Raw genomic sequence first — 27,155 nt, 5'->3', positions numbered from 1 at the left:
GCATGATCAATTTTCAGATAGACTGCAACCACCAAACATGTTTTGCCCTCCAGACCACCAACATCCTTTGCACCTAGGACTTCTGCAGGGGAAGCGTAGACTGCTCAGCTCCTCTTAAATAAACACATTTTGCGAATATTTCCTCTATGCACAAGGGTGGTGTAGATTTGCAAAGTATGAAGGCATCAAGATTCAGATAGGGATTGGGTGTGACTTTTCACCAAGTTTCTATTTTCCTCTCCCCCATGTAAAATATATCTGAAATCAAAGTTTGTTGACCCTTCCCCAATACCAATTAGTGCTGTGATCTTTCATTGGAATTCCCTGTTTCTGTGAAGATTAATCTGGTCCACCATCCCTCTTTGCCTGTTAGAGTGTTCAAAATGCAGTCATGTGATTGCATGCATGGGCGAGTGGAGGGCTGTTTGTCCATCCGAATTTCAGAACTGGGTTGTAAATACTTCTGGGGAAAACCATTGTTTCTTAAAATGTTGTTGGAAGAAATGTCCTTCTGGGTTCAGTTCCAAGTGGGGAGAAAGACACTGGAAACATGGTGGCTGATTGGAAAGATGGTTTTAATGGTGGACAGGATCACATGCTTGAAGATGTTGGGTGAAGAAAAAAAGGGAAGAGATGCTGAGAGTGCCTGTGTTTTATACTCTCCCTGGGCTTTTGAATTTGAGCTTATATTCTGATTGGTTGTCAGACTCCCATGAGGCTATGCAGGGGCAACTCTGTAGGCTGTCTTGAGTCCCAGGCTTGGTTGAGCCTTGCTGGGTGATGTAATCTTTCCAGGTGCCATGGGGTGAGAGGGGTAGAGGGCTAATCCTACCTTTGTTGGCTCTTGGGTGAGGGCATTTTCCTATTAATAGACCCAGCTATCTCTTTATCTCTTGTGTGGACATCTGCTGTGGGTGAGAGCTATTAAGGGTGAGCCTGTTTCTTGCCTAAAATAAGTTTCTCCATTTCTCATTCAGGGAAATATAATATTCTGCCTTTTTAATATTTCCTAAAATATTTCAATTTTTAGGAGAGGGGTGGGTTCTAACTTCCTGCAATGAGGGTTACCTCTACTGGCATTTTAATTAGTCTCTTTTTCTAAGAGAGAGCTGAGGAAAAGCAATTTTGAGCAATTTTTATGTTCATTGTTGGTTCAGACCTTATGACTTAAAATTTATAAAACATTGGAAAGATAAGTTTGCTTTTTATTTATTTTTTATTTCCACCATTATTATGCTAACACTATTTTTTTGTTTCTTTGATTAATGTTTAACTGTTTAATGAAGCATAGTATGCGTGGAGATACATACACAAACATGGATCCCAGAACTTGGTGTTGTGTTAGAAAAGATGTGTAAAAGCTGACAAATTCAATACAGTATTTGCGATTATCCAACAAGCTAAGCAGATCATATTAGTGATCCTTACACAGCAAGGCTCAATGGAAACATGGCATTATTAAAATGGTTCTTATACAGTGCAGGGGTGGGTTCCGGCAGGCACTACCTCCAGTTCGCTCGTGTGCGTGCTGCCCGCGCACTTGATGCGCACTGTGCATGCATGCACAGTGCAATACAGAACTGAAAAACAAGATGGCGGCACCCAGGCTGCCAAACCACTACCGGTTTACCCAAACCAGTCTGAACTGGTAGGAACCCACCACTGATACAGTGATACTGGTTCAGAATGAATAAGCTCTTCTAGTATCCAAGACAGATTTTGGTTATGCTAGATCAGTGTTTTTCAAAGTTTTTAATATGAGATGTGTGGATTCCCAGAATTCTGGCCAAGTTTGAGAAACACTGTTCCGGAGGGAGCTGGCTGGGTAGCTGAATTTTTCTGGAGGAAACTTGGAGTGGCCTTAAGTTAAGTATGGTCTATTGCTGTCAGCATCTTCATCTTTTGCTTATAAATGTGAAAACAGGAACTGCTTAGTCAGCTTCCACATAAGGCCAATGTTGCCTCTGCGAGAGAGGAAACCACAGCAAAGAGGACAAATATAAACTTCAAGAGAGCAGAAGAGTTGAGAAATTTGAAGATTCTATGCTAACAACAGAAGGAGCACAACCAGAGAATATTTTAAAATGTACACCCTGTCATTTGCAACAAAATCTGGTCAGTCGAGCACAATTCATTGACAAATTTAGAAAATCAACCCAGGATTCGATGTAGATTAAAATTAAAACATAACCTTTACTGAGATGATATATATTTAATGCAGTGTTTCTCAACCTTGGCGACTTTAAGTCTTGTGGACTTCAACTCCCAGAATTCCCCAGCCAGCATAGTTGGCTGGGGAATTCTGGGAGTTGAAGTCCACAGGACTTAAAGTTGCCAAGGTTGAGAAACACTGATTTAATGTGTGACACGCAAAAAAATTGCATTTCTGCAATGGAGATTGCAAAAATAAAGGTTGCGCCACCGACAATAGAACCGGTTCAGGTATGTGGGCAGCTGAGTTACTACCTACGCGGAGGAACCGGTCCGAACTGGTAGGAACCCATCTCTGATATTAGAATATAACCATAGCATTTAGGCTTGTATACTGTTCCATAGTGCTGGTGTGTGTGTGTGGGGGAGGCATTACAGTGAAGAAACATTATTTGCATTTTGCCACCCACAATCTGGGTCGTCATTTCACTGACATTGAAAGGATGGAAGGCTGAACCTTGAACCCCATCAGGATCTAACTCCAGGCTGTGGACAGTTTGCCTGCAATATTGTACTTTAACCTCTGTGCCACCAGCTTTATATAACTTAAAATATAAATTATTTGCTATCAAAATATCAATCTCCCCTAAAATTAAGTTGAAATTCATAGAACAGGAATGAACAGAGCTTGAATAGATACCGGTAGTAGATAAAATAGGTCATCTTCAGAGGGTATGGGGTCTCCCCAGATGTATGTACACTATCAATAAAAATTGCCTCCCTGTGGTCATCCCACTTTTCTGGGCTACAGCTGCAGAGATTACAAAACCCTCAGATCTTATAATGATTTGCAAGAATGAGGAATCAAGAACTGTGCAGATTTGAGTAAGGGTACTTTTCACTCTGATCTTGGGTAAAAACAGAATTTATGTATTTATCCCATTTGGAGGTTGCCCATTCAGCAAAACTCTGGGTGATGTAAAGACTTAAAAAAAATCTAATGTAAGAATCAGGGAAACCAACAGGAATTTCCCAACCTCCTTTATACTGAGTTCATTAAAGTGGAGTGACTTTCAAATGCTTTTTCCCAGACATCTCGTCACCACCATTGATGAGATAATCTATCTACTGACTCACTAGCAGCTTTCCCACAAACCCTCAGAGGAGTGAATGCTGGCCGAAGAAAGTAAAGAAAGGACACTGTGTGGATGGAACTTTAAGGACTCTACTAGGGTTATTCTAATTCCACATTCATACTTTATTCCTAATTTCATACTTCAGTTGAGCCCTTAGTCCTCCTTCATACTTCTACAGTCTTCAGGTTGGATATCAGGAAGAACTTCATAACTCTGCAAGCTGCCACATGGAACAGACTGCCATATGATGTGCTGAATTCTCCTTTGCTAGAAGTCTGAATATATTGTACCTGTTTCCCTGAAAATAAGACCTTCCCGGATAATAAGCCCATTTGGGCTTTGAGCGCACGTGCTAAAATAATCCCTCCCTGAAAATATTGCAACACAGCAGCAGCCTTGAGGTGACCACGCTCGCTGCCTCTTGCACCTCAAAAATAATAAGCCCTCCACGAAAATAAGGTCAAGCGCTTAATTCGGGGATCAAAAGAAAATAAGACCCTGTCTTATTTTCAGGGAAACATGGTACTAGATCCTGTACTGAGCAGTGGGCTTGGATTCGATACCCTCTGTGGCACCTTCCAATTCTGCGTTTCTATAATTCTGTGCTGCAACCACAAGCATAACCCCCAAAGTAAAGGAATGAAGACTTGTCAGTGTTTTCCTACTGCTAGAGGTCATGGATACCACCTAGAAGAACTGTAAGAAGTGGGCAGGCAGAGATTCAGTTCCCCCAAAACTGCTTTTCATCCACATAATGTGGGCAGGTGCTGCGAGAGTCAAAAATGAGGAACTATAATTCCATTATTGCCCAACTAGTTATGTGAACCAGCCCTCCAAAGATCAATGCCAAGGAAGATAATCTGTACCTTACTTTTTGATTTACTTTGAGAGATATAATGTCTGTTTTACCACTGGTGACTTACTGCAACTTCACAGCATTCTTAAAGTGATAGAAAGCCTGTCCTTGCTGTTGCTATTTTGGCACAGTGATGGATGGATGTGTTTAAAAGATGCTAGTGGGGACATGGCCAATCTCTCTGTGACACACACTTAAAGTGTTAGTTCTCAATCACACATCACAATGTAATTGATTCATCATTTCTATTAGTGTCAATCTTGCTCTCCTGGATAGAAAGAACTGAAGAAAGAAAGTCAAGGCAGAGCCAAGATTAAGGTGGTGAATATGATGTTGATAATAAACAGCTTATGTCCTGTGATGATACCTTTAATATTACTAAACAACACCTCCCTATCCCAGGTCTTTGAATTCTGTGACTTTCTCCAGTTCTTTCTCTTCTATTCTGCTGTCTCCAGCTACTGCAACATCCACTATCCAGATTTTTTTTGGTCTTTCTTATCAATATTATTAGTATTAACTTAAGTATTTGTTGGGGATTCCATAATTTTCTGTCATAAAAGGGCTTTTCCCTCTTACCATAGGATTCACTGTCATGTCCATTAATGCCCTGCTGCTGCTTTGGCCATGCCTTTTTGGTTCTTTGTAAGCAAACATGGCTTCTGTGTAGGGGCCATGGTGTTAGAATGCAGTATTGCAAGCTAACTCACTGTTTACTGCCAGGAGTTTGATTCTTACTGGCTCAAGTTGACTCAGTCTTCCCTCCTTTTGAATTGGGTAAAATGAGGACCCAGATTGTTGGGGGTAATAGGCTGACCCTGTAAACCCCTTAGCAAGGGCTGTGAACACTGTGGAGCAGTATATGAGTCTAAATGTTATTGCTATTGCTATTCTTTCTTATTATATCCAGCCTAGGATATTCACATGTTAATGGAGAAAATGGCATTAAGATTGTCAATTATGGAAAGCAGCCTATTTCTCAGGGAGATAATCTTCTGAATCATAAGAATGATTCCTTTGGTTTATGATTTGTTCCTTCTTTCTCACAGAATATTCTGATTCAGGGGTGAAATTCAGCAGGTTCTGAGAGGTTCTGGAGAACTATAGTGGAAATTTTGAGTAGTTCAGAGAACCGGCAAATACCACCTCTGGCTGGCCCCAGAGTGGGGTGGGAATGGAGATCTTGCAGTATCCTTCCCATGCTACTCCCACCAAGCCATGCCCACAGAACCGGTAGTAAAAAAATTGGAATTTCACCAATGTTCTGACCTCATCTACCTACGTTGGCAGTACCCATAGCTTTGAATTCTTCCCTGGTGTAAGCAACTTTATGAGAAAGCTCAAAAATTCCGCTAGGGTTACAGCTTTAGTATTTACCACCTTTGAAATCTGATGCCCATGTCAGTGTTTTAATTAGCACCACTTCGGTTATGCCAGCCCTCCTGGCCAGTAAAGTTCATCTCTGTCTGCTCATATGACTGACAGAGAGCATTTTATAGTTATATAATCTGAAGCCACTTGCAGCTTCTTCCCTCATTGGGTCAGGAAGAGGTGAGAAAAGATAACTGCTAACAAAAGTAGCTTCATAAAGTCCTGTGCAGGTCCATGAGGAAAGACAAAGTATCCTATCAAGGCTGCAGAGGACCCCAAACAGAGAAGCTCAACTAATACTGAGGAGGAACCCAAAGTCACTATGGATGGTCAACCAGAACGTTCCAGATAGAACTCCAGAGAGAGAGAATTGAAGACTGATGATGATCTGTGTGAACATTGGTTGGTTATTTATTTAAGGAATTTTGGCATAGAGGTTAAAGGCTAAAGTCATGGGGCTAAAAATCCAGAGAATGTGAGCCCTAGTCCCATACTAGGCATGAAGCTAGCTGGGTGTCCTTGGGCCAGTCCCTCTGAGAAGAAGTCATGACAAACTACTTCTGAAAAGAAACCAGCCAGTCACCAATCAAAGGTATGTAGGTATGCAAGTATGAATACTGTATGTACATGTAAATATAGAGAGATAGAAATAGATGCTTAAATTGGCAACAACAAAAAAAGAGCTATTAGCCCCAGTCTCAGGGGTGAAATCCCTGAGTTCTAGAGAACCGGTAGTAGAAATTTTGAGTAGTTTGGAGAACCAGCAAATGCCACCGCTGGCTGGCCCCAGAGTGGGGAAGGAATAGGGATTTTGCAGTATCCTTCCCCCTGCCACGACAACCAAGCCACACTCACAGAACTGGTAGTAAAAAAAATTGAATTTCACCACTGCCCAGTCTGTCTTTTTTTCATCAATGTAAAGAACAGCAACCAGTGTCACAATTTATAGATTTTTGCACAAAGGGAAGAAGAAAACGTGAATTATTTAATACCTATCTTTAAAATCATTGAAGTAAAACCTTTCCTCTTAGGTTTCTGTACCCATGATAGTACCGAAGGTGCTTTTCCAAAAGGCAACTGGACACGCTTGTTCCTTTTTTTTCCTTTTTGCTTCTCATCCAAGAAGCTTCTTTAGAGCTAACTTAGAACTGAAGAAGCTTCGTGGATGAGAAGGGAAATGTTTTCAAGGTAAAAGAAAACAAGAAAGTCCAACTGCCTTTGGGAAAAGCACTTATGGGACAACTGAGATGATTGATGAATTTCCATAGACGTTTATAGATCATATATTATGTATCTAACCCTGCTGTACAAACTTAATGACTTTCAACAGGACAACACATACTTGAGAAGAAACAAGAGGCCTTCCCTCATTTGCAACTAACCATGGCAAATTCATGCCCTGGCAACCTCTTGCTTTCTACTGTCTCCCTAGCAACATCCTTATCTCCAGTTCCACTTCATTAGTGAGGTAGAGTTATGTTGTTGTGAGCAATACCAGCATTAAATATGTTTAAATACTCCCCCGACCCTACCCTTATTTCAATGCTATGCAAGGCCATTCTGAGTTTGTATCAAATTTGGCGGGATTTATATCACCCATTCCTGTGAAGGGAAGTGAAAGGAATACACTGATTTTAAACGGAGGTAGTAGAAAGGGGATCAGAACTGGCAACAAGAAATTCTATGCTGGAATAATTGGCTGCTTTCTCAAGGCTACATGTGTAGCATTTGATTGAGCAGTGGGGAATGACCCTGAGTTGATATTCTCCATTGAAAAGTAGCTACTTAGACTTATATACCGCTCAGGGGTGGGTTTCTCGCCCTGTTCCAACCGGTTTGGTTGGAACGGGGGCGGCGGCATCCTCGTACACACGTGCAGTGCACGCATGCATACTACTGCCTGTGCGATGCTCTAGCTGCTCCTGGAGGATCGCGCAGGCGCTGTATGCATTCTGCGCATGCGTGGAAGTGCAGAACTCATCAAAACCGGGTAAGAAACGCGGGCGGGCGGGTGGATCCTTCGGCGTTCCCGGAAGTTACTTACTTCCGGGTTCGCCGACCAACCGGTTCGCGGGGACCGACGCAAACCGCCTGAAACCCACCCCTGACGTGGCACGACAAAACTGCGCTACGCAAAATAGCGGAGATTAAATCGCGTCACTAAAGTCGCGACGTCATCATCGCGCGTCATCACCGCGGGGACAACAGCGCGGCGACAGGAGGGCGTTCTACATGCTTCGTTCTTTGCCTCCAAAGGTAGCCCTCCTCCTCCAGCTGACAGCGGCAGCAGGCACGGGGCAAAGCGGGCTGCCCAGCAGCAGCAGCCCGCGGGAAGGGTCCAGCTCAGCCGCGGAGGGCAGCAGGAAGCCCGCGGGGGTCCCGAGCAGGGCCGCCGACGCTGGCGGCGGCGGAGGACGCGGCAGCGGCAGCGGCTGAGGCTCTCCCGGGGCCGGCGAAGCGGGCTTGCCCGGCAGAGGCAGGCCGCCCTCTTCTTCCTCAACAACATCTCCTTGGATGGGCGGCCGCCGCCACCGGGCAAGCCCGCTTCGCCGGCCCCGGGAGAGCCTCAGCCGCCGCCGCCGCCCGCCCTGCCTCTTCCTCCGGGGGAGGCGCCGGCGGCGGAGGCCGCCCGTCCAAGGAGATGTTGTTGAGGAAGAAGAGGGCAGCCTGCCTCCGCCGGGCAAGCCCGCTTCGCCGGCCCGGGAGAGCCTCAGCCGCCGCCGCTGCCGCGTCCTCCTCCGCTTCCTGCTGCCCCCCGCGGCTGTGCTGGACCCTTCCCGCGGGCTGCTGCTGCTGGGCAGCCCGCTTTGCCCCGTGCCCGCTGCCGCTGTCAGCTGGAGGAGGGCTACCTTTGGAGGCAAAGAACGAAGCATGTAGAACGCCCTTCTGTCACCGCGCTGTTGTCGCGGCGGTAGGGTCGTTTTTTTATTAGCGCTTCGGACGCCGCGGATTTGCCTCCGCACTTATGTCGGCGCGGATAAGGGCATCGCGGTTTTGTGGTGGAACCCACCCCTGATACCGCTTCACAGTGCTTTACAGCCCTCTCTAAGCGGTTTACAGAGTCAGCCTACCGCCCCCAACAATCTGGGTCCTCAGTTTACCGACCTCAGAAGGAGGGAAGGTTGAGGGAACTTTCAGCCTGTGGGACTCGAACTGCTGGCAGACCGCAGTCAGCAGAAGTAGCCTGCACTGCAGTACTACATTCTAACCACTGCGCCACCGCGGCTGCCATTTTGGAGACAACAACGCATTTTTAGCATTTTAATGTAATCTGTATAATTTGGTGTGTTTTAATTGGGCAAATGATGGGATCCTATACATCTTCCTATTTCAAATTAGAAGGTTTGGGATCAATATGGATACATGAAATGATTCTTTCCTACTACATCTCCTTTTCTTATCAGGCTTTTCCAGACTGATAGAAAGTGGCATTCAGCAGCTGGGTTGTATCATACCCACAAAATGTTTTAGTGTGGACTATCACAAGTGAAAAACCATGATTGTTGGTTGTGGTAACCTGCATCTAAGCAGAGAACTGCAATTAAGATAGTTACATGGTGTATATGAATAAATGTATGGATTTTCTTGGTTAGACACTCGTATCTAAAGAAGACACATATGGGAGATTGCAGAACTATTTACACTCATATAGTGAAACATTTTCCACCTTTAAATCATGACTTTGACCTTTATTACTGAAGTTTCATTGGAACAATACAAGACCAATGTAACCTACAAATCACAATGTCAATCTATGCAGAAACTTTAAACACGAAGAGAGAGATTGTAGATAAATAGATAATCCGAAGACCCCATTACTTGATTGGAGAGGGTGATTGGGTGTTTTTTTTTTCAAATGAGTTTAACGTTTTATTTTTATTCCGTAAAATATTTTTATGTAGAATTAGAAAATGTTAACTAGATATTTAAATCCAGATGCACAAATGTTTTGGTAACAACAGTTTGTGTCATGCTGGCATGAATGAAATCGGTTCTGCAAGATTTCTAACCTATATTTATATGAGGAAGTAACTCCTATTGGATTCAGTTGAACTGGCGTTGCTAGTCACACAGGTTTGCGCCTTAAGCTTTGAAAGGGCAGACCTTCAATCTGGTTAAATCTCTCAGAGATAAAGCATTGTATGCAGCATGTTTAATTTGGCCTACTGAAGTCCCAGGATGCCTTTTGGATTTGCATCTTCAGGCAGTTCTTGGTTAGGAGAGAGGTGGAACTGGGATATTCCATTTGTATTCAAGAGTGGCTAACAGACCTTGTCATGGGTTTTGCCCTCTTCTGTGTCCATCAACACACAAATTGGAGATATGAGGGGACCTGCAAAATGAAGATGCTTCAAGCTGCTCCGTATGTTTTCCTTTTCACCAGCTTGGGAAGTGCACGGGATGAGAAATGGCATTGAAAGTAGTAGGGGAAAGCCACACTTTCCTCCATGCCCTGATAGTTCTTCTAACCTCCCTAAAATTGGTGGCATTTTAGAAAGATTGGGAAATAACAACTGAGGATATTGTGAATTATACCCTCCTTATCAGAGGGATCTCCCTTGTGGAATTCTATGGAGCCATTATCTTGGCAACTCCACAGCAGAAGTGGAGCTGCCAAGGTAATGTGTTCAGTAGAAGCTATTTTAAGGCAGTATGGTAGAAGCCATTTTAAGGCACAACAGACTGTATCATAACAGAACACCCCCCCCAAAAAAAGGGTGTTAGGGATGTCTTACCCCCACAGTATTTGTTTCCAGAGGATAAGTCATTTGTGTACTAAGTTTGGTTGAAATTGCTCGAGGCGTTCCAGAGTTATGCTGGAACATTCACAAACACACACGGTCATTTATGTGGATATTCCTTAAAATGCATGAAATAAGACATGGTTTTGGATCTTACCATTTGTTGATATTAGGATATTCATTGAAGGACGTTTGCACCCTATTTTGCGGCTATAGCCCCTGAACTATCTATGAAAACATTTGGAACAATTGAGAGATCCTCCTGAACAGGGATATTGGGGGCTACAAGACAGAGGGGGCTAAGAAAGTTTCCTTCTATAAATTTCCTGAAGTTCACTTAGTCAATGGCAAGCCATGTTCTCCACCAAATGTCCTTATTTTCAACCTTGCTGGCTTAATTCAATGAGACGGCCAGCAAAAACTGCAAGGGTTCCAATGATGCAAACTAACATGAAGATGCCAAGGAGAAGATGGTCAACCACCATTGCAACAAACTTCCATTCTTCTGCAGCCTGATGGTTAAAAAAAAGAAATGTAAGAAAAAGTAATCAGAATGTTCATAAAGCCAGGAGCTATATGTAAGCAGATTTTCTCTTCAAAATTTTTTGATTGACCAAAGATATGATGGGCAACGGAAGTCAGTATCTATAATGACCATGACATATGGAAGCCTGTGACTCAGAATGTAAGAAAAACAACAGGGTTTGAATTAATAAGTGAAATAATAATAACAAAAAATAAATATGAGAAATTGAAAGTAATGATAGAATAAAATGAACATGAGCTAAATACAAAAGTAAGTGATCCATACAAAAGAAATACATTTATTCCTTATTATCGTTAAATGAATTTAAAATATTTTGGGTTTTATGGTTAATTTCTTAACAAAGATATAATGAGTACCAACTGTACAGATTCCATAATTCTTTTGACCATATGGAACTGATATATTTATGTATCAGCTATTTTTTCCCTTTTTTATTTGCTTGTTCACTCTTAAAAATGTTTAATAAAAGGAAAATGTGTTGAGGTGATTTGGTAAATAGAGACAATGAGCACAAAAATAAAATAAAGCAAGATTTGGTTGATATTGGAAAGTGAATTGCAAACACACAATTCATCCTACAGATAGAAACATAAATGATTTGGGAAGGGCCAGATAAGAGCTCTATTTATCCCAGAACATATTACTTGCTTTTACAACAAGCTGTGCGATTTGCTTCCAAATCTATTTATTGTATTGAACAATTATTACATTTTTGGCCAGAGGAGGGAGCCAAATACTATGCAGTAACATTTGACTAGGTGGCTACTGAGACACTGAGCTGGAAAGAAAAGACAAAAGTTTCTTGTAGCAACAAAGTTTGTAACCTTTTGGTTATTTGGGGAATAATAAACCTTGTCACCTGTCTGGCACCTTGCCCCGCTGAATTATGAAGTTTTATTTAGAGTCTTTTAAACCTAAATGGAAATATAGGATGGTGCATAGAAAACATCACAATCAAGTCCCCTTTTTATTTCTAAGGTATCTCTAGATTCTAGATTAGATCTCATAAGACTTTTCTGAAAGAATAAAAAGAATGGGTGGGTGAAATGGGTGGGTGGGCTTCAAAAATTTCAGCAACGGGGTTTTTGCCCGGTTGCTGGGTGGGCATGGCCTAGTCGGTCTCCTGCACCACAGTTGAATGGGGGCGTGTTTTCACCTTCCCCAGGCTCTGGAGGCTTTCAAGCCTCTGAGAGGGTGAAAACGGCCTCCCCGGGGGTTCGGAGGCTCTCCGGAGACCAGATATGGGCCTGTTTCCGGGAACTTCCGGGAGGCCCATTTTTCTCCTCCCTGAGCCTCCATGTGGGCCCTGCACTTACCTCCCATCCAAAATGGGCCACATGGCGACTCCTGGGAGGGACGGAGTGGAAGAGGAGGGGCCAGCCAAGGGTGGGATTTGGAGGTTCTTCGAATTGGCCATAACATTAGCTATGGGTTCTCCTGAACCAGGGCAAACCCTGGATAGCAGCCCAGCCCTGGGTGGAATCCAGCACTTTGTTTGGAAATATGCTCATCTCTCCATAGGCCTGGGAAATCAAATAGCTTCTTGGAGGGAAGAACTGGCCATCCCTTTTGCTGCAGCCATTTTAAGAGCGGGCCTGTGACAGATTCTCAGAGTTCCAAATAATCCCTTGCTGGAGCCTCAGCCACACCCGCACCCACGGGAGATGCTCATGAGTTAATGGGAAGCCCCATGCCCACCCATGAGATAATGCCAGGAGACCCTCTAAAAGCCACCCAGGCAAGTTGTCCAGGAAAGGGCTGGATTCTGTGCCCAAACTTTGTGGATATGCATAGACATAACTTATCTACATCCCCTCCCCAAAATTCCCCTTCAGGATCAGCCATATTATGCTAAGTGTTAGAAGAAAGAAACAAATAACATGCACAGGAAATTAAAGAGAAAGATAGAAGGAAAGACATATAATTAATTCTGGTGTACGTCAACACTATTCACTATACTGTAACTTCCATTCTTTTCTTGCAAATGATTCACCATGTCCGTACCAGGAGTGGGATTCTACCGGTTCGGGCCGGTTCAGGCAAACCAGTAGCTCCAAAGATCAGCTTTGAGCAAATTGGCCCACCCACCCCTGGGCTATACTCATCTATATTTCCTTGTTTTTTAGCCCAGCTGATAGGCGTGGCAGAGCTGATTACCGCACCTTAACTGTTTTGCCGCGCCCCAGCTGGGTGGAAGGTAAGGGTTTTAGCTTTGTTTTAATCCAGTGTGCGCGTGCAAAGTGCACCCTCAGCAAACCGGTTGTTAGACCAGTTGAATCACACTACTGGTCCGTATGCTGGTTCTAGGAATGTGCAAAACTCACTAGTTCAGGAATCCAAGTTTGTGCTCCCAGAATTTTCTGTTTTCCTTTTGAATTATGCTAACCCATGCAATTTGGCACTATCCAAAAATAAATTCCCCTAAGTAAAAGCAGATTTTTCTGGACCAGTGAGTATTACATGTTCCTAACTGAATTTAAATATTACATTCACATTTAATATATGCATAGTTCTGTATTCCTGTTCTCTATACGCATTGCTTTGCTTTTTGAGGATTGCAACTTTCTTGGTCTTCCTTGTCCTCTTGATATATTCATTTTTTCTTTCTTTCGTTTTTTTTAGGCACTAACATTTATAGAAGTCAATTCCACCCTTCAACGTATGCTCCTTCCATCATCCTCTCAATTCCTTTTCATCCCGAATGATTTTATCTCTTTCATTTTTAAGTTCATTCACTCTGCTGGAGGCTCCTAATTTAGCCTTTTCCCCCTGCACTTCAAAAAAACAATTTAGAATGAAACTGAAGTGATGGAATGCTGAAAGGAATATTTTAATTATGTGTGTAAGATGGATAATAATATGTTGAATTTGTTAAAAGCTTCCCCCCCCCCCCCTGCTATTTCCAAAACCAATTTTAATTCCGATCAAAATTGTTCTATGTTTCTTAATCTTAACCCTTTCTTGCTCTATTGGACTGTATATTTGCAACTATTTTTTCTCTATAAATTATACATAATCTTCCTCTTGATGTAGAATAGTTCCTCTTGATATAGATCTAGTGTAACTCCACACATTTCTGTGGCATGTTGTAGCATAAGTCTTTACTGTCTGACCAAAGTAATTTCTACAACCTTGATGAATATATGAATACACTTATGCTTATATTACATATTTAAAACAGATATTTTAAAAGCACCAAAATTCTCGGATCTGTAAATAATCCAAACTTTTTTTGTTATGCTTTTACCTTGTTCCGATTCATTTATTCATCTTACGTGATGTCATATTTTTCTTCTCATTTTCGTTCACTGGGAAAGTTGCACAATGTTTTTCAAATATTGAAAAATACCTCTTTTTCCATTGTATAACATGCAACTGTCACCAGCTTATTAATTTATTCTTTGATATACACCCATAATTTTCTAGATGACCTTCATTCATACTTTCTGATGTGTGTTTTAATCTATTTGCTTGTATTATGTGTACTTATCAACGTCACTGCACAAGATTTGAACTCTGTCATTCAGGTGTTTTATATTCATAAATATAAAAGATCTTTTTAATTTTTTTTCTTTATTTTCTTCATATTCTTTACTATGTAGTTCTTATCAAGCTGCAATTTTCCATATGCCACAGTTACGGACTCATCAATACAGGCAGTCCTTGACTTACAACACTTCATTTAGTGACTTTTCAAAGTGAAAACAGCACTGAAAAAAGTGACTTGTGACCTGTTTTGACACATACAACCATTGTGGCATCCTAATGGTCACCTGATCAAAATTCAAATGCTTGGCAAGTGACTCATATTTATGACAATTACAGTGTCCCAGGATCATGTCATCGCCTTTTGCAATATTTTGACAACCAGAGTCAATGGGGAAACCCGATTCACTTAACAACCGTGTTACTAACTTAACAACTGCAGAGATTCACTTAACAACTGTGGCAAGAACAGTTGTAAAATGAGGCAAAACTCACTTAACAAATATTTCACTTAGTAACAGAAATTTTTAGGCTCAATTGTGGTCGTAAGATGAGGACTACCTGTATTTACCTACATCAGCCATCAGGAATGAAATTCACATGAGAAGGCTCAAAACCAGTATTGTCTACTTTGTGGTTTAGAATATTTCCAGAGAGGTCTGTCTGTCTGTGTCTCTTTCTCTCTGATACACACACCAGAGGTGGGTTGCTACCAGTTTGCACCGGTTTGGGCAAACTGGTAGTGGAAATTGTGACTGAGTTGCCAAACCAGTAGGGACGGCAGGCTCGCCACGCCCCCGAAACAGGTCCCCTGTCACCACGGTATGGGGTTTTTTTTGTTGACATTTTTAATGTTCTGTGCATGCACAAAACTATTTACAGGTAACTGTGCATGTGTGCAGAGTGCACAAATCGCACGCACATTGAACTGGCAGTAATGCCCCCACACACACACATGTAATGATTTCAAAGGATTCACATTGGATTATTAATTCTTACATTATTGGATTCTTGATCTGATTTCATTGACTCGGCAATATATTTGATGCCTTCAATTGCACTTTTAACATCTGGATTTTTAGTAAGCGATGTCTGGAAATTCACAGCCGTGGGTCCCTGTTTCCCTGAGATTTCAGAGATATCAATGTCCTCCGTGAAAATCCTGTTCTCCTGCTTATTTTTGGATGGACGCTTCATTGTTGAGAAAAACATCACGTTTGGAATTGTTTCAATAAATATCTGGAAGAAATAGATACTGATTAGAGAATTAAAATAAAACTGTCATATGCAACTTCTCTTAATCTCAAAAGAAAATAGATTACAGTGCTATCTGACACTGGGATGCTAAATGGAATTCAAGGAAGCAACTAGAAGTATATCAGAATAATTGCTTACTTGTTTAATGATTATTAAATGTTCATCTATGGCTTAGGATGGGAAGTTAGAATTACATGGACTTTTATCAATTACAGAGCAAATACTGGTTTTAGTATAGTTATTGGCATATTGAATGGGGCTGGCTATGAATTCTCAGTTGCTAAAAATGAAATCAGCTGTCTTCCCTGTAAACTTCTTTCTAAAAAAAATATACTGTGTGTATGTGTGTGTGTGTGTGTGCATGTGTGTGCGCACACACACACAGAGTATATATATGTTTAAAATTAATTAAAATGGAAAAAGAGAAATGCAAGTAGTATTAATAAAATAATACAACACTAAAGCCAGCCACTCAACATAAGATGAAATAGACAAGAAGAAAAAAAGAAGGGGTTATTTGACTTATATACAAAATAACTTGAAGTTAAAATATAAAATAAATTTAATTTTAATTTAATTGCTTGAAAATTTTCTTCATTGACCTTTCAGTTCAAACACTGACTTAACAACAAGCCATTGCTACAAGACCATTATAGAGTTAGATGCTTCTAAGAAGTAGCATCCTTCTGCTTCTGCTTCTCTGGGGCAAGTGGAGCTAGGATGTATATATTGCCTATGATAAAAAGAGATGATATAGAGCTATCTTGTCTAGGATCCATTGAGAGCTTATTTTGTTGATCTCTTCTTAAAGATGTCCATCACCTCATTTGTCTCACTAAGGTTGATTATTTGGGTTATGTACTGAATGGAGATATACTTCCTTTTATTTATCCCAATCTCTTGTCCTAAGTTTGAAAAATGTAGGTCATCTTACCTTCCTCACCCATTGTGGCATAGTGTGGGTACTGGGCGAGCGATGGTGGGTATTGATCACTATGACAGTGATGATGATAGAAGTTATGACAAACACCATGGTGAACAACATGTATTTGCCAATCAAGGGAACAGCACTGGAAGTTGAAGGAATCAGCTCCACAATGACGAGAAGAAACACAGTCAAAGAAAGCAGGACAGAGATGCTCAGAGTCATCTTCTCCCCTGTGATAAATTAGGGAGAAATAGTAAATTGAAGGGACTAACAAACGAAATAGAAGGAGGGAGTGTAATGGGTGCTTCGTGAGAAGTCAGGTAAGAATTATTGCATTAAATTTGGGTAGCCACTACAATGTGAGTTATTCAACCCTACTATAATGTATTCTAAAGTCATCCAACCATTTTTGCAAATGTAAAAGTAATGAAAATAAGTATTATGTTGCCTCCACAATGGTTGGATAATGCTCTAAGAAGTCATAGGTCATTAGTGGGGAAGCTGTCCAGGATCTGGGAAACATAGGTTCAAGTTCCCACTCAATCAGAAAGCTTTCTGGGTGGCTTTGCACTGGTGTCCTTTTGTTATCTGAAAATGGGGTGGAACACACACACACACACACACAAACACACACACACACACACACACACACACACACACACACACGTTCCATACATTTGTTTGTGTGTGTGTACATATACATATACTTATTTATGTATGTGTACACCAGAGGTGGGTTTCAATTTTTTTTAGAACCTATTCTGTAGGTGTGGCTTATTTTGTGGGTGTGGCTTGGCAGTCATGTGACCGGTGGGAGTGGCCAACTTGTAAAATGTGGTGAAACTCATTTAACAACGCTCTTGCTTAGAGCTCAATTTTGGGCTCAATTGTGATCATAAGTTCTTTCTGTTCCTTCCTTCCTTCCTTCCTTCCTTCCTTCCTTCCTTTCTTCCTTCCTTCCTTCCTTCCTTCTTTCTTTTCTTCTTTCCTTCTTTCCTTCTTTCTTTCTTGTGTCTTTCTCTCCCGTTCTTTCTTTTTTCTTTCTTTCCTTCTTTTTCCTTCCTTCCTTCTTTCCTTCCATCCATCCATTCTTTCTCTCTTACTTTTTCTCTTTCTTTCTCTCTCTCTCTTGTCCCCCCTCCCTCTCACACACACAGTTGCGAAAATTTCTGTTTTGCAGCTCTCGGAGGAAGGAGGCAGGGAAGCGAGCCCCAGGCCTCATCTCTGGCTCCTTCCTCGAGAGCTGGCTTCAGGGATGGCCACTGCACCCTTCACTCACCTTCTACCCGGAGGCTCTGCTGGCGGTCGCCTCCTGAGAGAAGCGCAAATGGCCGTGATCCTCCTGAGGATGAGGGGGCAGTGGCGCCTGCTATTGTTGCTGCTCCCGATAGTGCAGGCTTCTCGCATTAAGTTGTCGATTCCAGCAGCTGCATTTTGCCTTGAAACTTACTGTCCCGGCAACCCGAAGGGGACATTCTCCCAGCGGCAACTCTCTCAGGCAACTTTCTTTCTTGCCACACAAGAACCTCCTGCTCTAGCCTCCCCTGCCCTTACTACATTAAGATCCCTGCACTTCCCATTTCCGCTAGAAGCACGCAGGCCATGCGAGCGAGCAGGTGCGCGAGGCCCCCGATGGTCCGATGGGAGCCAGGAGGAGCCAAACTGCACCCAGCTGTCCTTGCTCCCTCCCAGCTAAGGGTGGGAGTGCTTGAGATGCCACTGAGAAAATGTCCCCTTCGAGTTGCTGGGACAGCAAATTTCAAGGCAAAACGCAGCTGCTGGAATCCTCGTTTCCAATTGGGGGGGGGGAATCCATCTTTTTCCTCCCTCCATGGACCTCCCCCCCGTGGAACTCGTTTCCTGTTCCATCTTCTGCTGTTTGAACACACCACGCGGGGCGCACTGCGTTGTCTTTCACAGCTGCCTAGTTTCCAATGAAGGGGGTGGGGAATCCATGCAATTTCCTCCCTCTGCATGGATTCCCCACCCTCACTCTGTGTGTCTGCCAGCCAAAACCTCCCAGAAGGCTTCTGCTGGCTGGCGAGTGGGGAGGGGCAGGCCAGGGGAGGGACTGTTCTGGTACCGGGCCCCTGGAAGCCCCGGTACGGGAAGGCATGCTAAATTCTTTCAACCAGTACATGCCTACCAGATAGGACCGGCTAAAACCCACATCTGATGTACAAACACACACACACACACACACACACACACACACACACACACTACATAATTAGGTGATTTTGATATAATGGGGGATTAAGTCCTAGATACAGAGATCAGTTCTTGCTGCCTGCTTTAATCAACATGACCAATACCATTTGGGGACCCATAATTCAGGACATCCACCAATTCCTGAGATCTATGCAGAGGATTGACTGAGAAGCCCACATCCTTAAGAGAAGCAAGCCACTCCAAAATCCGGCCACCAGATCTGCACAAATAAGGCATGAAAATTATGTTCTGCCATTTTCCCTCTTTCCCCTGTTGCCCCTTCCTGATTTTGCAGCATGTTTCCTAGGATGCCAAATCCTATATGCCTTTTAGCTGCAAAGGCGAAGCAATTAAGCTTAGCAAATTCCCAAAACGCTTCCCAACATTATTCTGAGTGGATTTTTGTTTTCAAAAGGCAATGAAGATGCATGCACAGACATATATGCCAAAATGGCTTTGCTGATGTACCCAGGCAAACTCTTTAGCTTTAAAACTTTTAAAGCCCACCTTGAAAGCAGAATAACTCAGGGTTGCTTCTAGTGGAGAGATGCAATCTGATACACAACTGCACATACCTGAGTCTGTAGGGAGGTAAAATACTAATCCAGTCAAGAATGAGAAGAGAAGGCAAGGAATGATGACGTTGACAATGAAGTAGAGAGGCAAACGCAACAATATAAAGTGATATGTGATATCAAGATACAGCGTATCGGGGCAACAAGTATAGTTCACCCAGTGCTTCCAACCTCCGTTAGATTTTATTGTCCATTCTCCACTCTGCATGTAGTTACTCAAGTCCGGAAAGGCACTTTCCTGAAAAGGGAAATGCTTCCTTCTAATGAATGAAATAACTACCATATTTTTCAGAGTATAAGACACACCGGAGTATAAGACGCACCAAGATTTTGAAGAGGTAAATTGAAAAAAAAAAGTTTGTGCACTCTGCAGACCTCCCAAAAACGGCCCATTTTTGTCAAAAAAAAGGGCATACATAGCCTTTCGGAGGCCTCCAGAGTACTCCTGGGAGCTGGGGGGGGGCAAAAAACAGCTCATTTTTCGCTCATTTCTGCCCTCCCCAGCCCCCAGGAGCACTCTGCAAGCTCCTAAAGGCTATGCACGGCCATTTTTGTAAAGGGGGTGGGGTTTCAGGAGGCCAAAAATGCTGTATTCAGTGTATAAGACGCACCTAGATATTCAGCCTCTTTTTTGAGGGAAAAAGGTGCGTCTTATACTCCGAAAAATACAGTAAGTCTTGTGATTCCATATTATTCCATACTAAATATTCCATACTAAATATTGCAAATTGATATTTAATGCTTAGCCTGGGTTTAATCTCACTTGGAAGAATTTCATGGCAGGATTAGGACATTTTGTCATACAGGGAGTCCTCAAGTTACGACTAGTCACTTAGCAGCTGTAAGAAGTTATGATAAACCTTTTATGATGGTTTTTTTTTTGAAAATTGGCCCATAGCAAACCACTGATTTACTTAACAACCACAGTGTTCGCTTAATGACCAATGCAAAAATGGTTGAAAAATTAAGTCAGTCATATGGGTGACCTGGTTTACCACTGATTTATGATCATGGTGGGAAACTGCATTATGGTCATAAGTTGGGAACTATTTATATTTATGTCTGTGTACAAATCAATCATGCTGGGAATGATCTGCAGAAAAAGGAGAAGGGGCCACTCTACTAGATGCTGGCTGGATACTGGGATGACCATGGCGGATCTGAAGGACACAGTGCGAGACAGAAGGGCATGGAGATGCATGGAGATGCTGATCCATAAAGTGGCTGAGGGTCGGACATAATTGAATGGCTGATGAAAATAACAATATACAAATGGATAGGTTAACCATATACAGAGGCCCCTAACTTTAAAAACTGGAGCAAATAGAAATGGAATTTATCATTCCTTACTTAACTCTCAAAACAGCCAGCCAGGTGTAAACAGATTTTAAAATGAGTTCCTCTGGGAGAGAATTTGGTGTTGGTGGTTTCAGCAAGTCATGATGGAATTAAATCAAGAATATGCAAAGCTTAACTTGTTCTTCCCCAAACCCAAATGGAACTCAATCCAAATTTTATTTTAAAAGTCTTCTGAAGGGTTGGGTTTGCATATGCTTTTTTTTTTTTTTAAGTGTAAGTTAGTTAAGTGAGGTTTTTATGCCAGGCAATCCTAGAAAAGGGAAGTTAGCTTTCTTCAAAGAAATCAGGTGCCACGCTTTTGAAGACTAAATAGTCCTTGTCAAACTTTTACATTTCTTTAAAAAATAGCACGGCATGGGTCTCTGTAGGGTTCTTTTTGAAATCTGAAAAAAAATCTGCCAGATCACAAAACTACAGGAGAATGAAGTTTAGGGACCTTGTCCATGTGTAAGGTTAGAGAATTAGTATTTCTCAGCATTTTTCCACAATTGCCCTTTCATTGCACATATAGATTTATCTGGGAGAGGTGGCTTCCTTTTGCTTTAAGCATTTTCTAGCCATTAATAAAACATTAGAAAAGTGATCTGACAATTAAGTCCCATGATATTGTTCAAAATTTCAAACCGATAAGCTACATTTCCATTACACTTCTGTATAGTGCTAAAGAAAGGAAAGGGAGGAGAGAAGAGGGGAGGGGAAAGGAAAGGAAAAGAAAAGAAAGGAAAGGAAAGGAAAGGAAATGAAAGGAAGGGAATGGAAGGAAGGAGAGGGGAGGGGAGGGAAAGGAAAGGAATTTTTACTCGTATTTAATAATATGAACACGACTAAAGGTACTAGCTATTTGAGAGAGCCAGTTTGGTATAGTGGTGTTAAGCATCAGATTAGAAACGGGGAGATTGTGAGTTCTAGCGTGACCCGACAAATACACGCCCGACAAATGCGCACCGACAAAACCGTGGCGACAAAACCACAACATCAAAAGCGCGCCCACAAAAGCGCGATTAGGGTCAGGGTTAGGGTTATAACATTGTTTTCGCGTCCCACTATGTTGTTTGTTGATGGCACGCTTTTGTCGGCGTGCATTTGTCGGCGCGCTTTTGTGGACGCGCTTTTGACGTCGCGGTTTTGTCGCTGCGGTTTTGTCGGGCGCACATTTGTCAGTGAACCAGTTCTAGTCCCACTTTAGCTATAAAGACAGCTGGGTGACCATGGGCCAGACACTCTCTTTCAGCCCTAGAAAGAAAGCTAGAGAGCAAATGAATTCTGAAAAATCTTGCCAAGAAAACTGCAGGGCCAGGAGTCAAGACTGACTTGAAAACAGAACGAGCCAAAATCAGCTACCTAACTAAAGCCTACCGGGTAGATGGCAACCACATTGCCATCGTAAGTCCAAGTTCCCAGCTTCATGCTGCAGTTTTGCTCGTCAAAGGGGAAGTGGGTGACTATAATTTCACAGTAGCTCTTGAAGATGGCCGGTGGATTCCACGTGATGTGTCCTGTATAGTTCAGAAGAACTTTGGTGAACTGGTCGATAGCAAAAATTCCATCTGCACTAAAAAAAAGGGGGGGGAAAGAGTCATAAGAATAGCATGCAATTTTAATACACTTTAACCCCACTGGCTCTTGCTGGGGCTCCAGGTATGAGTTATTACATCAGAGCTGCCAAGATGGGACACTAGCTAGACTTGTCAGCAAGGAGATACTGATCTCCAACACTTTCTTCCCATCTAGTGGCCATTCGGGTTTTTGCAGCCTGGTTCCAATAGCTCTACTATGCCGAAAACATTGGACAAGGAGTAGGTCGTGAGAGCTCCCTGTGCCCAAAGATGCCAAGCTAGCTGTTTCTTCACCATATTCTTGCCACTGGGGGGAGTTGAAGCTAATTGTAACATCTGCAGGGAAGATGAGTGGGTTCCTACCTATTCGGTTCAGCCGAATAGGTAGCAACTCCGGTGGACACGTGACCATTCCGGTTCTATTCTCAGCAGCGTCATCTTTATTTTCTTTTCTGCACGTGCGCAGAACAATCTTCATTGAAAAAAAATGTAATTTTTATTCCTTTTTTAATGTTGTGTGCATGCACAGACTGCTTTAAGTGCAAATGCACACGTGCACGGACCCATCATGTGCGCAAAGTTTTTCGGGTGCCGAACCAGTAGTAATGGCAGCAGGAACCCACCCCTGCTGCAGGGTATTTCCAGATGCATCAAATCAGGGAGAATGGTTCCCCCAAAGAAGCTTTTATTTTAGAGGTCTCATTCACGCAGAACCTGGGTTTACAGCTGTTTGTGTAGTCTGAATGTTTCCCTCTGTGTTCTCATTAAGGGACTATGCCTCGGAATTAAGGTGTGGGTCAACAGCCTACTTACTTGTTATACAAAACTAAATCTGGACGCCAGATTTTCTCCGAGGGGATGCGGATTTGCTTCACACCACCATACTCTGATGGATTCCATTTCAAATTTGCATCTTTCCATTGCTACGGGGAGTGGGGAGAGAATTTCAGAGAATTTATGAAGTCTTATTATAAGTTTAACAAAGAACAATTGTTTTATTCATTAAACATAGGTTATAGAATGAACAAAAGCAATATGGCTATGTCTGGTTCAACAATGTGTATCTCCTTATGTCGTAAAATAATTATCAGTGTATTCATACACATGTACACATATGCATAAAGGTAAAGATTCCCCTCACACATATGCGCTAGTTGTTCCCGACTCTAGGGGGCGGTGCTCATCTCCATTTCAAAGCCGAAGAGCCAGCGCTATCCGAAGACATCTCCGTGATCATGTGGCTGGCATGACTAAACGCTGAAGGTGCACGGAGCGCTGTTAGCTTTCTACCAAAGGTGGTTCCTATTTTTCTATTTGCATTTTTTACATGCTTTCGAACTGCCAGTTGGCAGAAGCTGGGACAAATAATGGGAGCTCACTCTGTTATGCGGCACTAGGGATTTGAACCCCCGAACTGCCTTTTCCAGTAGATCCATTTTATGTTTGATTATATCCATTTTTATTTTAACATATTTTTTTGTGGCGATCTCTGTAACTTTTTTTCAAGTATTTTATAGTCGTTATCTAGAGCTTTATGCGTTTGTCTTTTCTTTGAATTTCTCTTCCTTGTATAGTCTATTATCAGACCTCTAGTAACAGCCTTCATTGTATCCCAAAGATTCTGCCAACCTTTCTGATCAACAAGCTCAACATCTTAGCTTCTGAGTCACCGCGTCCCATGCATGTGCATACACATATACATAAATATTCATATACACCTGTGTTCTTATCATTACTTATTATAAACTGATTATGTTTTAAGTTACATACTTTAACATACTTAGCTACTTAATCATATTTATGTAGGGTAAGGAACTCAATGATGATGTGGTCTGTATAAAAGACCTACACTTTGTTTTCAGAAATATGACACTTAATTTGGAAAATAGGAAACTATACTTTGAAACCCTTGGCTGCATTCCAACTCTCCAAGGGCATTGTGGGAATTTTTCTTGGAGGTTTCCCACCCCCACCCCCCCACCCCAGCTAGATGCAGCTCATTTGCATCCTTTGGAAAGGAGTTTGTCAAATGTATTATGGGGACAGAAGGAGGGAGTAGAGCTACTTCTGGAAAGCCAACTCAGTTCTGCCTGGTGCTTAGAATAAGCTGTCTGATGGGTTTATCTCAACCAGATGCTAGAACAGTGTTTCTCAACCTTGGCAATTTGAAGACGTCCGGACTTCAATTCCCAGAATTCCCCAGCCAGCATTCGCTGGCTGGGGTATTCTGGGAGTTGAAGTCCGGACATCTTCAAGTTGCCAAGGTTGAGAAACACTGTGCTAGAATATGCCCCACAACAAATAGGCATTCAGAAAAAGAAAATGCTGCGATCAGGTTTGGTTTTCTAAAATCCAATTATCAAAATGTGCAGCGCCGCTGCTGTGGCAAACTTTAATCCTTTAATTGTGCCTCTCCTTAGTTGTAACCCACAAGAATATCGCAAAGGAATTCAACCCCTTGGAAAAGGGAGCTCTAATCCAAAATCATTCCTTGAACGGGGAACAAGGCCAATCAAAACGCACCTTTGGGCATCAAACACAACATGCTGGTTTATAAATCAAGGAGTTATTACCTGTTTCAGACGCACATTGGTGCTCACTATTTGATTTACTTCATCCTTAGGAGAGGGGGGGGGAAAAGAGAAGGTTAGCAGAGGACAACTTGTTTGCAATAATCGCTGTTGAGATTATTGGTTAAAAATCTTTGCTGTTTTTCCTTTCTTTTCTTTCTCTCCAAGCAATTGAATTCCCACTGCCAAAATGCAGGCTGTAAACTGTTTGAGTTGGGAACCTGCTTCTCTTTGCTCTGAAAAGCAAGATAGTTGACAAATGGCGCTTTAGAAATTGGTTAGATTTCCTCCCCCCAATTAAAGAAAGCTAAATCGATTACTGCTATGAGACTGTTCCTTCTTAGCCAAATAACCTACTGATAGTCATTACATACAACTATAATAAAGCCTGCCATTACAATTGTGTGTCGTAGTGATTATAAAACAGGTCAGTCATTTGATTTTGCAATCTTCTTCAGGTCAGTCTTATCTTTGAACAGTCCCTAAGGCAGTGATGGCTAACCTTTTCTGGAGTGGCCAAAGGGCATGTGCACGTGAGGCAAATGTGCTCACGCATGCCCGAAGCCCCAAAATGCAATGCGCATGTGGCCTTCCGCATGTGCCTCCCGCAATGCCTCCATGCATGTTTGAGCAGCCCTTGCACGCCCCCACCCCAGCACATGTGCACACGCCCACCACACATGCCCTGCCCCCCCACATGCACATGTGGCCCCCCGCACATGTGGCCCACCCCGCACATGTGCGCACTTCCCATATCCCCCCCCACATCCACAGCAGGGACCCGACGACCAGCCTGTGGGAGGCACACGTGCATGAAGTAGGATGATGAAGTAGGATGATGGCCCGCATGCCCATAGAACAGGCACAGCATGCCACCTGTGGCACACGGGTCATAGGTTTGCCATCACGGCCCTAAGTTATCAACTGTAAGTTGAGGATTACCTGTCCTGATGAACTTTGCACATTTTTCTGAAGAAAGAAGCAAGAGTTCTCTGAATTGGGAGGGTGCATGTAGCCTCTTGCGGCAGGCAGCAATGGAGAGGTGGGAGAGAAAAAAGGCTTAAAAGGAATTTGTCATCTTCCTGGGCAGAGCCAGCTAGAAAACACTGTACTCCAATTGGAAAGCATAACTTGGACTAAGGTAACATTTTATACATGGGTTTGCAGCTAAAGATAAATTCGGAAATTCTGATTAGGGCATCGTTTAGGTACCAGAATGTCATTTACATTGCTAGTTTGCTTCAGTGGTGGGTTTCAAAAATTGTTCGAACCTACTCTGTGGGTGTGGCCTCCTTTGTGGGAGTGGCTTGCCGCCCATGTGACCGGATATGAAGATGCCGACGACACTTGTCAGAACCACCTTAAATTACCTCACACACAGCACTGGCATGCATAAGAATATGATGTAAACTTGTTTTTTAAAAGGCATCTTTGGTTTGCATTAAACAACTTTAACACACGCAATGTTCTGATTGCAGTAAAAACGCAGTAGTCATCTTTATCTTTCACAGAGGCACTGAGTTTTATAAATATGAGCATGATAGTGTAGAATAATCATATCCAAGGACAAGTGGTGGGTTTCAAAAATTTTTGGAATCTCTTCTGTAGGTGTGGCCTGCTTTCCAGGTCCACTGGTGGAACCTCTTCTAACCGGTTCGGTAGATTTGACAAACCGGTTCTACCAAATAGGTGCAAACTGGTAGTTCTCTGCTTTGCTTGCTTCAAATCATTTCCACCAACAACAAAACCCCTAGATTTGTTGCATTCTATTGTCTGGATCTTATTCCAGATGCTAGAATTTATAAAAGTGAACCATACAGTCCAGATAGCTATTTGCAACAAAGACTTCAATCTGAATTCCTGCATTGAAGCAGGAAGGCCTAAACCAGCGGTCCCCAACCCCCAGTCTGTGAACCAGCACCAGTCCGTGGCATGCCAGAAACCAAGTCCCATCTGCAGGATGCAAGTAGCACATGAAATCACACCTCCTCCAGTCCGTGAAAAAGCCTCTCTCCACAGAACCAGTCCAGGGGTCCAAAAAGGTTGGGGTCTCCTGGGCTAAACAACCCCTGCCAATTCTGTAATTCAAGTTATTATTGAAAGCTTCAAGGTCCTGTATTTAAAGGTGTATCTCTGCTGCCCATGCCAGTCTGCCCAAATCTCCTGCTGAGGCCTTCTTTCATGTATGTTCCTGACTCCTGGGGATGACTTTTCTGGCAAGGGCCACATTTTCTTAGGTGGAAACTGTAAGTTCCAGTGGTGGGATTCAAAGTTTTTTTACTACCAGTTCTGTGGGCGTGGCTTTGTGGACATGGTGTGGCCTTGTGAGTGTTGCTATGTGGGCGTGGCAGAGGAAGGATACTGCAACATCGTGACCCGTCAAAAGCGCGGACGACAAAAGCGCGATCGA

The 27,155-nt window shown here is 42.7% G+C and overlaps 1 protein-coding gene across 1 annotated transcript in view; it reads right to left on the bottom strand.

Moving 5' to 3' along the window:
- Positions 1 to 9,187: 9,187 nt before the first annotated feature.
- Positions 9,188 to 27,155, bottom strand: part of CHRNA1 (cholinergic receptor nicotinic alpha 1 subunit) — a 32,893-nt gene continuing 14,925 nt past the window's right edge. The window contains exons 3-9 of the mRNA XM_087708879.1: positions 24,749 to 24,793; positions 22,989 to 23,098; positions 21,976 to 22,171; positions 19,261 to 19,498; positions 16,481 to 16,704; positions 15,289 to 15,528; positions 9,188 to 10,768 (exon numbers count right to left, since the gene is read on the bottom strand). Coding sequence (XP_087565005.1) covers positions 10,637 to 10,768; positions 15,289 to 15,528; positions 16,481 to 16,704; positions 19,261 to 19,498; positions 21,976 to 22,171; positions 22,989 to 23,098; positions 24,749 to 24,793 — 1,185 coding nt within the window. The 3' untranslated portion in view covers positions 9,188 to 10,636. The remainder of the gene's footprint in view (positions 10,769 to 15,288; positions 15,529 to 16,480; positions 16,705 to 19,260; positions 19,499 to 21,975; positions 22,172 to 22,988; positions 23,099 to 24,748; positions 24,794 to 27,155) is intronic.

Source organism: Thamnophis sirtalis, unplaced genomic scaffold (genome assembly GCF_051295495.1).
Source record: "Thamnophis sirtalis isolate CommonGarterSnake01/CBP01778 unplaced genomic scaffold, rThaSir2_p1.2 scaffold_1, whole genome shotgun sequence".
NCBI lineage: Eukaryota > Metazoa > Chordata > Lepidosauria > Squamata > Natricidae > Thamnophis > Thamnophis sirtalis.
Note: the sequence above shows the minus strand (reverse complement) of the source record. Positions and strands in the feature narration are given on the sequence as shown.